The sequence below is a fragment of the Idiotropiscis lumnitzeri genome, chromosome 3 (assembly GCF_059441095.1).
Source record: "Idiotropiscis lumnitzeri isolate Australia: NSW breed Sydney's pygmy pipehorse chromosome 3, RoL_Ilum_1.0, whole genome shotgun sequence".
NCBI classification, from domain to species: domain Eukaryota; kingdom Metazoa; phylum Chordata; class Actinopteri; order Syngnathiformes; family Syngnathidae; genus Idiotropiscis; species Idiotropiscis lumnitzeri.
The window spans coordinates 24,064,252-24,077,566 of record NC_142393.1 but is presented as its reverse complement, the minus strand read 5'-3'; the positions used below and the strand labels follow the sequence as shown (position 1 = coordinate 24,077,566).

The 13,315-nt window shown below is 40.8% G+C and overlaps 1 protein-coding gene across 1 annotated transcript; it reads left to right on the top strand.

Moving 5' to 3' along the window:
* Positions 1-5,235: 5,235 nt before the first annotated feature.
* On the top strand, positions 5,236-12,193 carry igfbp6b (insulin-like growth factor binding protein 6b). The gene is made up of 4 exons (XM_088291691.1): positions 5,236-5,783; positions 6,154-6,188; positions 6,737-6,856; positions 10,523-12,193. Exons 1-4 carry the CDS (start codon positions 5,447-5,449, stop codon positions 10,634-10,636), a joined length of 606 nt encoding a protein of 201 aa, XP_088147817.1. The 5' UTR covers positions 5,236-5,446; the 3' UTR covers positions 10,637-12,193.
* Positions 12,194-13,315: the final 1,122 nt, after the last annotated feature.

Below are 13,315 nucleotides of genomic sequence, written 5' to 3'. Positions count from 1 at the left end.
TAGCTAGCGAATCAGTTCACTAGTCAAGAACAGGAAGTGACAAAAGTGGAAAAACGGTGATAATTTAAGCTATTTCTCAAGAATAACAGAAATGAATTTTGCTCATTTCCGCATCTCTGTGGATATAATGACCGGCTGGACAGAAGAGCGTGAAGACAAAGTCTTCTCAGCAAGTCTGTCTCAGGAAGGGCAGTCTTGTGCTAATTTTTTGGTGGGCTTAATTTTTACATTGTGTTACATGCTTTTCTCACGGGAGTGGAAGTATGTGTGGTTTTGTAACAAATTAATATTATATATATTATGAAGTTCATTTAACTCGATGTGCTCAGCGCAGGTAAAAGTCGTCGATCGGCCTTTATTTTATTTACATCTCAGCAGTCAGCACAACATTATTCTTGGTAACTTTTTTTCTTCTGCTGTCTGGCCACTTTGTGATATGGTAGATATTCCTAATCCTAAATGTTACTGTTGTATTTAATTCATTGTTTTGCACTTGACTTGAAGTTAAGTTGTACAAACACAGGATTGTAAATTTTTGACCCACTAAATACTTGTTTCATTTTATTTAGTTAATCTTTAAAATTAATTTCAATGCGTGTTCCACAAAGTGTTCATTAAAGTCCGGAAACAGAGGTAAAAATAAAAGTTCAAACAACAACTTGTATATGAATACGTGTTTTTTTTTTTTTTTTTAACAGGAGGCAGAGATGGGGGACTCGAGTCATGAGACTTGACTCAAGTCTCACTCGAGTTGCTATTTTTAGGACTTGTGAAGTGCTTGCCAAAAAGTTGGGAATGACTTGACTTGGTACCTTACTGACTCAACGTGAGAACGTGACGCGAGAAGTCATCTTGTTTTATAGTTGGACATCTTCATTCTAAGAGTTTGCTTTTGTAGACAGGGAAGAAAGAGAAATCAAATTGGGGGTTTTGTTTCATTGATGCCAACAACTTGGCAACCCAGTCAAGATTGCGGCGCACTTGTTCGTGTGAAGTGGTTACACTGAACACCAAGAGCGATGTAAGACTATTAAATTTGCATTCGTGGATTTTGTTGTCGATGATGTTTGCAAAAACAGGATGGTAAATTGCATGCTTTGTGGCTCAAAGATTAAAAACACAACAACTACAACATCAAACTTCATTTGTAACCAGCGGTGGGGCTAACGCGTACGCTGTACATTAAGGCAGTGGCGAAGTAAGAGAATGAAAATTTTAATTAAAATTTTTTTCAATATTATTCCACAGAGAAGGGCACTTTACATCCTTCATCCTCCGTCCTTATTCATAAAAATAATCACCCTCTGCCCCCATCCGTCTTTGTCCTTTTAAGGTGCTTACGTCATGACGTCAAAAGAAAGAAAAAAAAAAGCGAGAGGCTCACGGCAGAGGTTTCCTACTTCCTGCTTGGGCTTCCAGTATCAGAGGCAGAGAACACAGCCAGGAGTATTTTATGAGTGGTTTTAATTATTTGCAACTGTTTGAAACGTCAAAATCATCATTCAATAAGTTAATTCCAAATAAATAAAAAAAAACTTTAAATTAACTTGAACTTCAGTAATTCATTACACTACAAAGACAGTTATATTGTAAACATGAAAGTAACGGTACTGTATTTTTCGGACTATAAACCGCTCCCTTTTTCCTAGATTTTGAACCATGCAGCTAATACAGCAGTGCGGCTTTTCTGTGGATTTTTTCTTTCACCAGTAGGGGTGCTCTATAGTTCGGAAAATCCGCTAAATAAAATCGCATTTTTTTTTTTTTATCTTGGTTCTCTTCTGTTTTAATTTGCAAAGTTGTTGCTGTGTTAAAAGGCACTGTTTTAAGAATCTGTTTATGTACCTTAATGTGCATTCACAGTACAAAATCGTTCTGTACATGCAGTAAATAACTCATTTATTTCAACATAGAAAACTGCCTGGTGCGGCTTGTATATCTTTTACACACACACACACACACACAGACACATATATATATATATATATCCATCCATCCATCATCTGTACCGCTTCTCCTCACTAGGGTCGCGGGGGGTGCTGGAGCCTATCCCAGCTATCTTTGGGCAGTAGGCGGGGGACACCCTGAACTGGTTGTATATATATATATATATATATTGCCCAACACTGTTCATCACAACAAAACCCACAAAGACAGGTAAATTAACACACAATTTTTGCATTGCAAAAATATATCGTGGTGCTCGCTTATAATGCAGATCTTCTGGTAAGTGTTAATTCAGTTATTACTCATTTTTTCTCTTAACTGTTTGTACAATGCTGTATTTAAAAAAAATAAGTTCTGAAAATTCAAAAAAAAATGGCCTCGGCGATTAAATAGGGTATTAATATATAATTTCACCGTGGATTAGATCTTCGTTAGTTATGCGATTAAGCGAAGTTGTGGCATCAAGGGGAATTTGTGTTGACACGTTCATTTTGACAACCCAACGTCAAACAATGTCAGTGGAATTGAGGCAGTTGGTACTGTGTTGATACGAGTTGCCACATTGACAGTAGTACAAAAAAAGAATCATCCTGGGAAATGTGGAAGCAGAGAGCCCAACTTGCTCTGCTGCTTGTCTCGGAATGTACTCCAAGTATGCCAGATATGCAGACTAATGCTGAAGTCTGCAAACTGATGCGAACGCGTGTCAGCAGGTGATTTTAGCTGCCCTCACCAAGATCAATACAACCTGTGGGCTCCAGATAACGGAGTCATTTTTGGCTCCGTATTCCCCAGAATTCCCGCGGACCGGTGGGGATATCAGCTCTGTTGTGCCTTGGCGTCCACTCTGATTGTCCAGCACATAGAGTGCATTGTGTGGATGGGCTCCAACGCCTCTTGGCCATATCCTGAGCACATATATTCGGGAGGAAATTGGATACCGGGAGCATTCCAAGTCACAGTGTTGACAGATGAAATGTGAACGTCAAGAAATAGGAGTGACAATGACATTGATCATCCATGTAGCTGAAACAATTTCAGTCCTCTCCTATATAGGCATGCTCATCATTCCTGGGCAACTCTTCAATGTGTCGGACTTTTAATAAGGAAACTGGCATGATAATGAATAATTTTTATAAAAACATATGGTAATTACATCATGAAAGAGAATGTACGGAATTACTAAGTTTTCCATCATGATTTAATGTATCAATTCAGTTCATTGTGCTGCTCCTTCAGGTGTGCCCGCCTTGGTGACCGGGGACATTATAATATAGCCACACAGACACAAACAAAGAAGAAGTACTGTCTATGGTTAGGATTAGCTCGTCAATGTCATTTTCCATCATACCTTAGCTCGAGCATTTGTAAAATGCAGCTGTTTTCAATCCAAGTGGAATTTTCTTTATCCAACCATCCATTATCTGTACCGCTTCTCCTCACAGGGGTCGCGGGGGGTGCTGGAGCTTATCTCAGCTATCTTCGGGCAGTAGGCGGGGTACACCCTAGACTGGTTGCCAGCCAATCGCAGTAATTTTCTTTATTTTATGTTTAATTTGAGATTCAATTTTGCCTGTATATCAAGTTTGCGCTGGCAGGTCAAAGCAAAAAAAAAAAAACTAAGCCCAACAATGGCTCGTATCGCAAAGAACTCGTACGTTACGCCGGTGGGTCTCAAGGCACAGCATACATAATGCTCTTCTAAATTTTCCATGTAAAAATTGGCGACTGAAAGACAAAGCAAGTGAATCTCCACCGGTGCTTGATGGACATTTGGGGGGGGGGGTGACGGGGTTCTGCGGTTAATGAAGTACAGACATACGACATTTCAAGGTTACATATGGTGTGATGGTATGTTGTCACATGTTACAAAGGCCAACCTCGATTAGCGTTATATTTACTGATTTTCATGTGATCGTTTCATATTTTTGGTCGAGATGCGTTTGTTTGTACTGTGCTAACATGGCTTAGTGAAAGACAAAGCAGGGTTCCAACTTGGATACAAATTGGGGCTACGTCATGCCATAGGAGCAGTGAAATATTAACTTGCATCCCGGACTTGCCTTTCATCAGGAAAAGAATGTTCTTTTGAAAGGTTTGAATCACAAATATTTGCACTTCCGATAGCTCAATAACCTCTCATAAAAAAGGCCATCAGTGTTTTAGAGCAGACTCTTGAAACTGCTAGTTGATCGTACAGTATTCCATTTCCTCAAAAGAAGATAAACTATTGTAGTTGCACTTTCCTGAAAGGGAGTACACCAAAATGTTTATTGTTGAGCACGCATGTCATGTTCACCCATTCAGTTTCTAAATCCAAAGGTGCTGAAAGGCACTTTGAACCTGTACTGTAAACATTTAGTGATGTTTAAAAAGGCGATAAGCAGCACATATGTTTTCAAAGGCTATTTTTGAAGAATAAATGTTTTTATTGTTCCTGACTTCAGCATAAGAGAGTTGTGACGTGGCAACAATGCGAAAATGCGCAGCTGCACAGTCACAACGGTTGCGAACCAATGATTGAAGAATGATGCGGGGGTTGCATTTGCTTGACTTCTTCTATAGCCACAAATATGAGAGGGTGACATTATCCCACAGCAAAATGATGTCAGTATTGTGATGACGGGGACAGCTGTACCAACCGTTTTGTGGTGGCATTTGGAGGAGAAAAGTGAAGGTGACACTAGTGATCCATGTTCGTCAAAAATAGCTTAAGCTATATTTAGAAGTGCTAGCTGGCCTTAACAATTCAGATGATTACTCTTGAAGTCCATCGACAATTCTGGATCGGCACTATCTTTTGTGAATTCTCTTCTGTGTGCTAATTGACCTAATTTGGCGTCTGTCATATTCTAAAGTGTTGCCACAGGGAACGCTGTGTGTCGCTCTCCGACTGAATAATCAGCAGCTGTGCAGCGGCAACGGTGATGGAGGTGCCTTCATATTTGTCAGAATGGTAAATGTTCTTCCAGGAGGGACCCCGACACGGGGAATAGTGGAATGTCTACTTGCAGAATGAGATAACATAAATATTGCATGTGTGGCTATTTGGATCATTTATGAAAGGGACAGCATCCACCCCCACTCTTCCTCTGTCCCTCCCCGCCACCTCCTTCTTTCGTTCACTCTCGCTCTTGCTCTCGGTGAGTCCCAGCCCCTGAAGGTGTCATAGCTGTGCGCTCTCTCTCTCTCTCTCTGCTCTTTCCCACTCTCTCTCTCTCTCTCTCGCTGTCTCTCTCTCTCACTGTCTCTCTCTCTCTCACACTATCGCTTTCTCTCTCTCTCTCTCTCTCTCTCTCTCTCACTCACTCACCGCCTTTCAGATCTTTAAAAGCCGGTGCCGTGTCTCTCTCGAGCTCCGTTCGTCTCCACTGACACCGCAGGGGACCCGGCCGGCAAAGCACCGAGGATAGCTGCTGTCCTAGAAGCGGGTGGGCGAGTGAGAAACAGGAGCTATAGCTTCAGCCACATTTACCTGTCAGTGTGGAGAATCTGAGAAATGCCTTTGCTTTGTAACTTCACGAGCTTTGTCTTATTGCTGATTGTTCACTGGGGATCATGGACGGGGGCGAACCGTTTGGGCCCCTTCAAGGTCTGTCCGAGCTGCAGGGATCCACTGGGGGCGGGGAGGCCCCCCAGGGAGCACAACGTTGCAGGCAGCACGTCGCTGCTGGCCCAGGGGGAGCCCTGTGGTGTGTACACTCTCAGCTGTGCAAAGGGGCTCCGCTGCATCCCCCCGCCCAGGGAGCACAGCCCCCTGCAGGCTCTCTTGCAGGGCAGGGGCGTTTGTGTCAAGCACAGTAGGACCAGTCCCACCGAGAGGCCCCACCCCACAGGTAAGATATGTGTCCTTTCTATGTGACCTACACTTATGCATACAAATGCGGATGCTGTACATGATATACCGAAGGCCAATTAGTGTCCATTTCAAGCTGCATGCACCAGAAGAAGCTCCAACATCCAGTGCTGCTCTGCAGTGCCTCACTCATTTGTCATTTTTACCCCCCTCGCAATTTGTTAGCAAGTTGCCGAAAACATATGTGTGACAGACGTTCGATGGATTGATCGATTGACATTATCTATGCTACTGTTTGAATTGTTCATTACAGACAGATAAACCCACCGTTCCAAGTATTTGATGAAAATGAGGCAGATGCTTTCATGTTACAGTCTAATATCGTTTCAATGAATATGGTTTTCTCTCAGGTCCTCATCCTTCACACAGCGATGACATTGAAAAAGTAAGTTGTCTTATTCTATTGTAACGTATGATAAGTGAAGGTAATTCACGTCACATGCATGATGCCCGATGAAGTCACACTGATGAATAACAGTAAGACGTGTAGTTTTACTAAGCATTATTACACAGATTTTCTATTCAGAGTGTTGCAGTGTCATGTATCCACACATGGTATTATGGTGTATGATTTGTGTGCTGCTATGCGGCACAATTAATCGAGCATGATGACAATTGGCAAAATTTCAAGCCCGCGCTAAATGTATAGTTTCACCTTTTTTGAAGGAGCATAGACGCTCGGGGATTATTGATCACTTGATCTGTTGTGACAAAAAGTCAAAAGAAGCATCCAAATGTGACCCAAAAAAAATCGGAAGCATTGTGTAAGAATATGGTTATATAACATAATAGGGTATGTGCCTGGAAAACATTTTTTGTCTGCTTATGGCAGTAACGCGACTCTCGTGCGATATATGTGAACATGTGACCCGATGAGATAAAGCAGCTCTCTCGAGCTTTGCCCCCAGTCTCACTCTGCCTTGCGTTTCTCAGGCACCATGTCGCAAGCTGCTCAACAGCGTCCTGAGAGGCTTGCAGCTGACCATCATCCAGTCGGACCGCGACATCTACATACCCAACTGTGACACCCAAGGCTTCTACAGAAAAAAGCAGGTAAAGACGCAATGCTGCGAGTTTGCAGTGCCTCAGCTATCTCAATGTCAAACTGTGTGAAAATTGCCACAGAAATGAACTGTCACCTTCCGCTCTCAGACAACAACATACAATAATCCTTTAATGATCCCCAGAGGTGAAATGAGTGCCTAAAAATAACAATAAATAAATGCAATGAAAAATACTGTACTTGCGAAACACTCCAGTGAGCTACTATTAATTACTATTCTTTGCCATTTAAGATTTGATTTGATGAATGGCAGCACATCGTAAATGGAACGAAGAATCAAAAATGCCATGTTGTATCATAAGAGCTTTCACAACAAAAATTACAAGAAGCAACAAGTCTTGCCAATAATGCGTGTCTCTCTCTCTCTCTATATATATATATATATATATATGTAGATATACACACACACACACACACATACACGCATACATACACATATACATACATACATACATACATATTTTTGTACCTATATCCATTTCATATTCTCTCTCTCTCTCTCTCATATGGATACAAAAATAGATACAATGCAACTTAGCGACAGCAGCCATTCATGGTATAAAGAATGTTTTGCCGGTTATTTTCTTGATGTTAGATAGGTATTTAATGGAGTTACAACTGCCATACTATTATAAAACACTGTATGAACTATAAAAACTCAGGTTTGAAGTTTTCTCACACAGGTTTGAAGTTTTCTCTTTTTCAGACAAATTGTTTTTTTTCTTATGAAGAGCAAAAACGCTTACCTTGCTGACAGTTTCAGCGGTCACTTGAGCCTTCGTCAGAGCTGTCACACTTCCTACTTTAAAGAAGACAAGTCGAACGCTATAAAAACACACCGTACCAACACAAAATACAAGTTTACTTATCTTTACTCCGACTCAATTTGACTGACCTTTCAGAGTGGAGAGTGAGTATATCGTTTCAACTCACTTGTAGAATTCACTAAAGCAGTTGCTGCTTTAGTTGAGACACAGATGAATGCTGCACTTTGCACATTTGTACAATCTGACCCTAACAATTGGACAAAGACAGAAAAAAATAAATCACTTTGGAAAGGTTTTATCTATTCAATGTGCACACATAGTTACATCCATAAATGTGATGAGCTGAAACTTTATAAACTCATTTTCACCTAATTTAAGAGTGTATTCCTCATCACTGTCCCCATTATCAGCATGGGTGCCCACGCTGCAGAGGGAGTAAGCGGACGGGCAAATTTGAGTTTTCTCGGTCACCTAGGCAGTATCTCCTCAAGGTCCGGGGCTCTACCTGAAGGCTGGGAGCTTGACGATTCTGCACATGAGCTAAGCTGTTCCCAGTCTTGCGCTCTTCTGCACGGAGATGTCAGATGTTGTTTCTGGTATCTGCCGGAGCGGCCCACCTGGCTTGGCCGTTGCAGACCCCAGTGCCCTGATAACAGCTGGCACCAATGTTGCCTGTACCCTCCACATTTTCTCAAAATTTTCCTTCATTCTTTGCCGGATGTTAGTATCATTCGTTAATATTACATCTATCACAATTGCTGTCTTATGTTTATCCTTCACCACAATGTCAAGCTTGTTGGCTATCACCAGTTTGTCAGACTGTATCAGGAATTCTTACAAGAACTTCACCTGACTGTTCTCAACCACCTTCGGAGGTGTTTTCCATCTAGATTCTGGGACCTCTTTTCCATATTTTGGACAGATGTTCTGTTACACCATTCCAGCTACCTGAGGATATCGCTCCATATATGCCTTACCTGACAGCATTTTACACCCTCCTGTGATATGCTGCATTGTCTTTGCAAACCCTAGACATAAGGTCCTGTCTGAAGTGGTAGAACCCAACCACTGTTGATTTTGTGTTTCGGGACAGTTCTTGTGTCGCCATGATTAGAACCGTGCACTCTTTAAGTCCAGCCTTTTCCAAGGCAATTTGAAGGGCGTACATGCCATGGAGAGTTGTGTCTTTCTATGACTGTCCATTTGGCTTCTTCTCCTTACTGGGCTTCTGTTGCCTGAGGCATTCACTAAGCAGGTCTCTCCTGGGGGCCATCACCTTGATAAATTCTTGGAAGCCTGTTGTTTCTTCCTGGATAGTGCCCATTATTCTCCCTCTTTCCGCTTAGAGGACAACCTTTGGATGCTGGACTTGGAGTGGAACCCTCTGTGCATTGTAAGGAACTTTCTCGTCTTGATATCAGTGGCTTGCATCCCTTCCAGTGGCCATGTTACTGAGCTAGCGAGTTATCTGATATAATATTATATTTATGTATATATATATATATATATATATATATATATATATATATATATATATATATATATATATACCACTCCTGCAAAGGAGCTAGTGAAGACGGTCTGGGTGTCACCATATTTATTAAAAAAATATTCATGTTTGTGGTTGGTAAATAAATAAATAGGCCGCAATATCGGTATCGGATCGGAAGGGCTAAATGTTGCATCGGGACACCCCTAACAATAATACTCGCAAATGTTTTATGTACCTGTGGCTGAAATAGTGACGCATGGAGAGTCTCTGTCTCAAAATGCACAAGTGAAGACTGTGAATAGAGCCAAAAGCCTCACAAATTTGCACAATCTCTTTTATTTTCTGCCTGTCTTCGCTTCTTTGTGTTTTTATATCGAGCTACACTGGTCAGGGCAATCTGGTTCTTCTCAGATAATCGGGCCATTTTGTGGTTAAAAAAAATAATCACACTATACACAGTACAATATCTATGGGCTTCCTAAATGTTCCCCAAAATGAACACGAGGGCTTGCAATTTTTCCACTGCAGCAATGTGCAAGAGCCAATGGGCCGAGTGTACATGTGAGTCACAGACTGCATTTTTTTTCACGCAATTCAACAGTTCAGCAACCTTCAGCCACGTCTGTGTTTGATGAACCTCATAAACAACAAGTTATTTTCAATAAAAAAGTGGCATGTGATTTAAAAATAATAATAAAAACAGGAGTGAAGTCTCTTAATTCAGGCTAGTGGTGATTAGCGCTGAGAATTGTCAAGAATCTGACGATTCAATTAGATTTTGATTGTTAACATTGTGATTGAATTATTTTAAGTTGCAGCTTGATATTCATTTAAATGTTTTGATATCGATAAGTAAGATTTATTTTCATTCCCATGTGAATACGTCGACAAAAAAAAATTATTTGTGCATGTAGAGTACAAAAGTTAACAACCCTAACAGTTCTGTAGAGAGAGTGAAATCATGTTTCTTTCCTCCCAAGAAATTGTAATGACAATAAAAATTCTGCACCGACACAGCTTCCAGAACCTTTTATCTATTTCCGGTGTTGCGGATTCACACAAGAATTTAAAATAAATCCAAACATCACTTTCAAAGCAGAAAGTGCTGGCGTCATGTTGTTATTTGCTTTGGTTGCCATTTTTTTTGGTAGAGTGTTGCCTTCATCCACGAAATGTGCCGCCGAGTGGCCAGGAGGTGAGTCCATTCAAATGAGTGCTGAATCAATATTGAAAAATAACATATGAAATCAGATTAAATTTAAAAAAAAAAAATCCCAATTGAGCATCGCACCTTGCAGTGTGAATGGGGCCTAATGTTGGTGCACACATCACTACTGTGTTTTGATGACATGCCATTTTCTGTCACCCACCTCTCCACCACGTCCCATTCCATCCAGTGTCGCTCTTCCAAAGGCATGCAGCGCGGCCACTGCTGGTGTGTGGACGAGCAGGGCACTCCAGTGGCCTCCCGTGCCAATGAGGACGGTGTTCTACCGTGCAACGGGGAGTGAGACCTCAGCCTGTGCTATTGTTCTGTGCCTGGAGGAAGACGAGGAGGAGAGGTGCTCAGGGAGACGGGAGCTTTGGCATGGGCTAGAATAAATCAGCGTTGCCCGGACAGGAGGTAGCAGGGGAGGGAATAAAACAAAAAAAAACACTTCCTTCCGTCGTGAAGGAAGACATATAGGTAGACTCGCAGCTCAGGCCTGAACGTCCAACTGCATCGTCTGAAGACAAGGGTGCATGCCCACGTTTTTGGCAATTTGAGCTGTAACACTACAAATGATCTCTCTCTTCCCTGCCTCTTGTCCCGGCTTTTGGTTAGATTTTTCTTTTCCTTTCTATTAGGGATGCACCGAAAGAAACATTTTTGGCCAAAACCAAAACAAGGCACTCATGGCCGAAAACCAAATACCAAAACATAGAAAGAAATTACAATACTTTAGAAAAAATGTATTTGGCTTGATTATTTTCGGCACGTTGCTAAATTTGTTGAAATGCGAGCTGTCTTGTTCATACGAAGCGGTGCGCACGCTTTTTCCCCCTCGTTTCTTCGAAGTCTAATCGTACCCCAAAACTCCAAGTTCATGCCACACTTACACAGTGGGCCGGAAATTTTTGGTGACTGAATTTTGTGCATCCCTACTTTCTCCTTTAGAATAGCTGACACTGCCTGTGTTTGTTCTGATCTCAGTGGGCTTAAATACTGTTACGCAGGTGAAGTGACACAAACGTTTGAAAATGTGTCTCCCTCACCATCCTCTCTCCCTCTCTCCAAAGATACACTGATATCAACAATTCCATTCTCTTAGAGTAATTTATTTTTTGGTCTGTTCATACATACATACAGCTTACAACCTTCCTTACCGTCTAGATTTGTGTATGTTGTGTCTGAAAAGAAATAGTCACATGAAAATGATCAGGATTCTTTATTTGTCAAGTGGGTGTGGTGAATGCTTGTCGGTTGATTGTACATACAGTATGTTGGACTTTTGTGCTTGCCTGTGTGATGTTCTGAAGCGGCAGACAAAAAGCGTACGGCTGTTTTCCTTTTCAAAAAGTTGTAAGGCATATTTTTATACACCTCAATATATTTTATATATGAATTATTGCTTTATTTAACAAACTACAGTATATTACCATGTATTTTTATATTCTCAGCTATTTCTTATTTAAAGACTGAGATTATTTTGTTTCATGTTGGTGTATGTCTAGTGCTTTAAGGGCACCTAACTTTATGGAAAAAAAATATCCATCATCCGAGCTCACTTCAACTACTGTACATGTTTTTCTTTTCTTTTTATTTATGCCTTGTTGATTTTGGAATTGAGAATGTTCATGAAACCAATGTTCCCCTCTCACTAATACTGTTCTTCTGATTTGAATAGAAAAGAAAAAAAGTCTTGCCAAAGTCATAAAAATGGGTGTTAAGTGTGATTAGAATTTATCCATTACTGACCAATCTTGTTGTGCAGATGTGTTACCGTGATGGATGGATGTCCGCACACAATGGACATTAATCATAATGATAATAAATATGGAAACAAATAAAACATACATTAATACGAGTCCAAGCACAGAGTGAGTTCTTGCTTCTTGATTCACGGCCACTGTATGCATCAGTGAGACATGCAGAAATGAATGACACTTACTGAAAGGGGAGCACATTCATGCATCATGCACCACACATGAAGGATTATTTCTCCTGCTTCACCATAGGACCTTGATACACGCCTGTTTCCAGGGTAACACCGTACGTGGAATCACCCCATCTGTACAACCAGAATAAAAGGAAGGCCCGGTAGAAAATGATGACAATTATTCCACCAGTGAATCTTTTTGTAGACTGCTTGTCTCTGGTGCCCTTTTTTCATTCTTGGGTTCACATTAACCACACTTCAATTTCGATTTTGTTGCAAGGGCCACATTTACATCACAGTTATTTTGAAGACAAGAACAGTGTTGGTCCTACGACCTGTCATCGGTTTCAAAACATCTTAAAATGAAAGATTACAATATCAAATATATATTTAGGCCACATTTTTCATTTTAATTTGACCCAAAGAACATTAGAGTCACCTAGTGGCCTTCATATTAACTGCAAATATTCACTTTTCTTGATACTCTTAAGACGTTCTTAATGTTTCATTCCACCGCAAAAAATACTCTTCAAATGCCACAGCGATGTGTGGTGAGGTTCGCTAATATTAGTGAGAGTTACGCATTTCTGAGCTAAAAGTGGCGTATTAGCCATAATATTAGCAGTCATGGCTGCAGAGAGGAAAAAATGTTTTGAAAAAAATACATCAAACTGTTGTTGGCCATACAGAACATAATTTCCAGCAGTTTAAAGATCGTACTGGATTTTTTATGAATCTCACTCAATTACAAAGTGTCATGCAGAAGAGAAATATTTTAGGCCTACACCAAAACATGTTCAAATTTGAAAGAATTTTATTCCAAGAAAAAAAACGACAAAAAACATATTAAAGTTCAAAATCTAGCTGTTGATGTGATTTCTTGAGTGTTTCATAGTAAAACGTTTGATTGACTTACGTTTCCTTGTCGATGAAGTCTGTTACGTTCCTATAAAAGTCCTCATTTGATTCTTCGAACACCAAGCCCGTTGTTGCCGCCACAATGAGAGCAAGCTGGAGTAACTTTGTCAACTCTGACAGGTCTTTTACAGT

What these genes read in the sequence shown, in the direction of transcription:
- igfbp6b (XM_088291691.1), top strand. Translation starts at nt 5,447, where the DNA reads ATGCCTTTGCTTTGTAACTTCACGAGCTTTGTCTTATTGCTGATTGTT. An exon ending in CGAGAGGCCCCACCCCACAG is followed by an intron (nt 5,784 to 6,153) that starts GTAAGATATGTG and finishes GTTTTCTCTCAG; the next exon opens with GTCCTCATCCTTCACACAGC. An exon ending in ACAGCGATGACATTGAAAAA is followed by an intron (nt 6,189 to 6,736) that starts GTAAGTTGTCTT and finishes TGCGTTTCTCAG; the next exon opens with GCACCATGTCGCAAGCTGCT.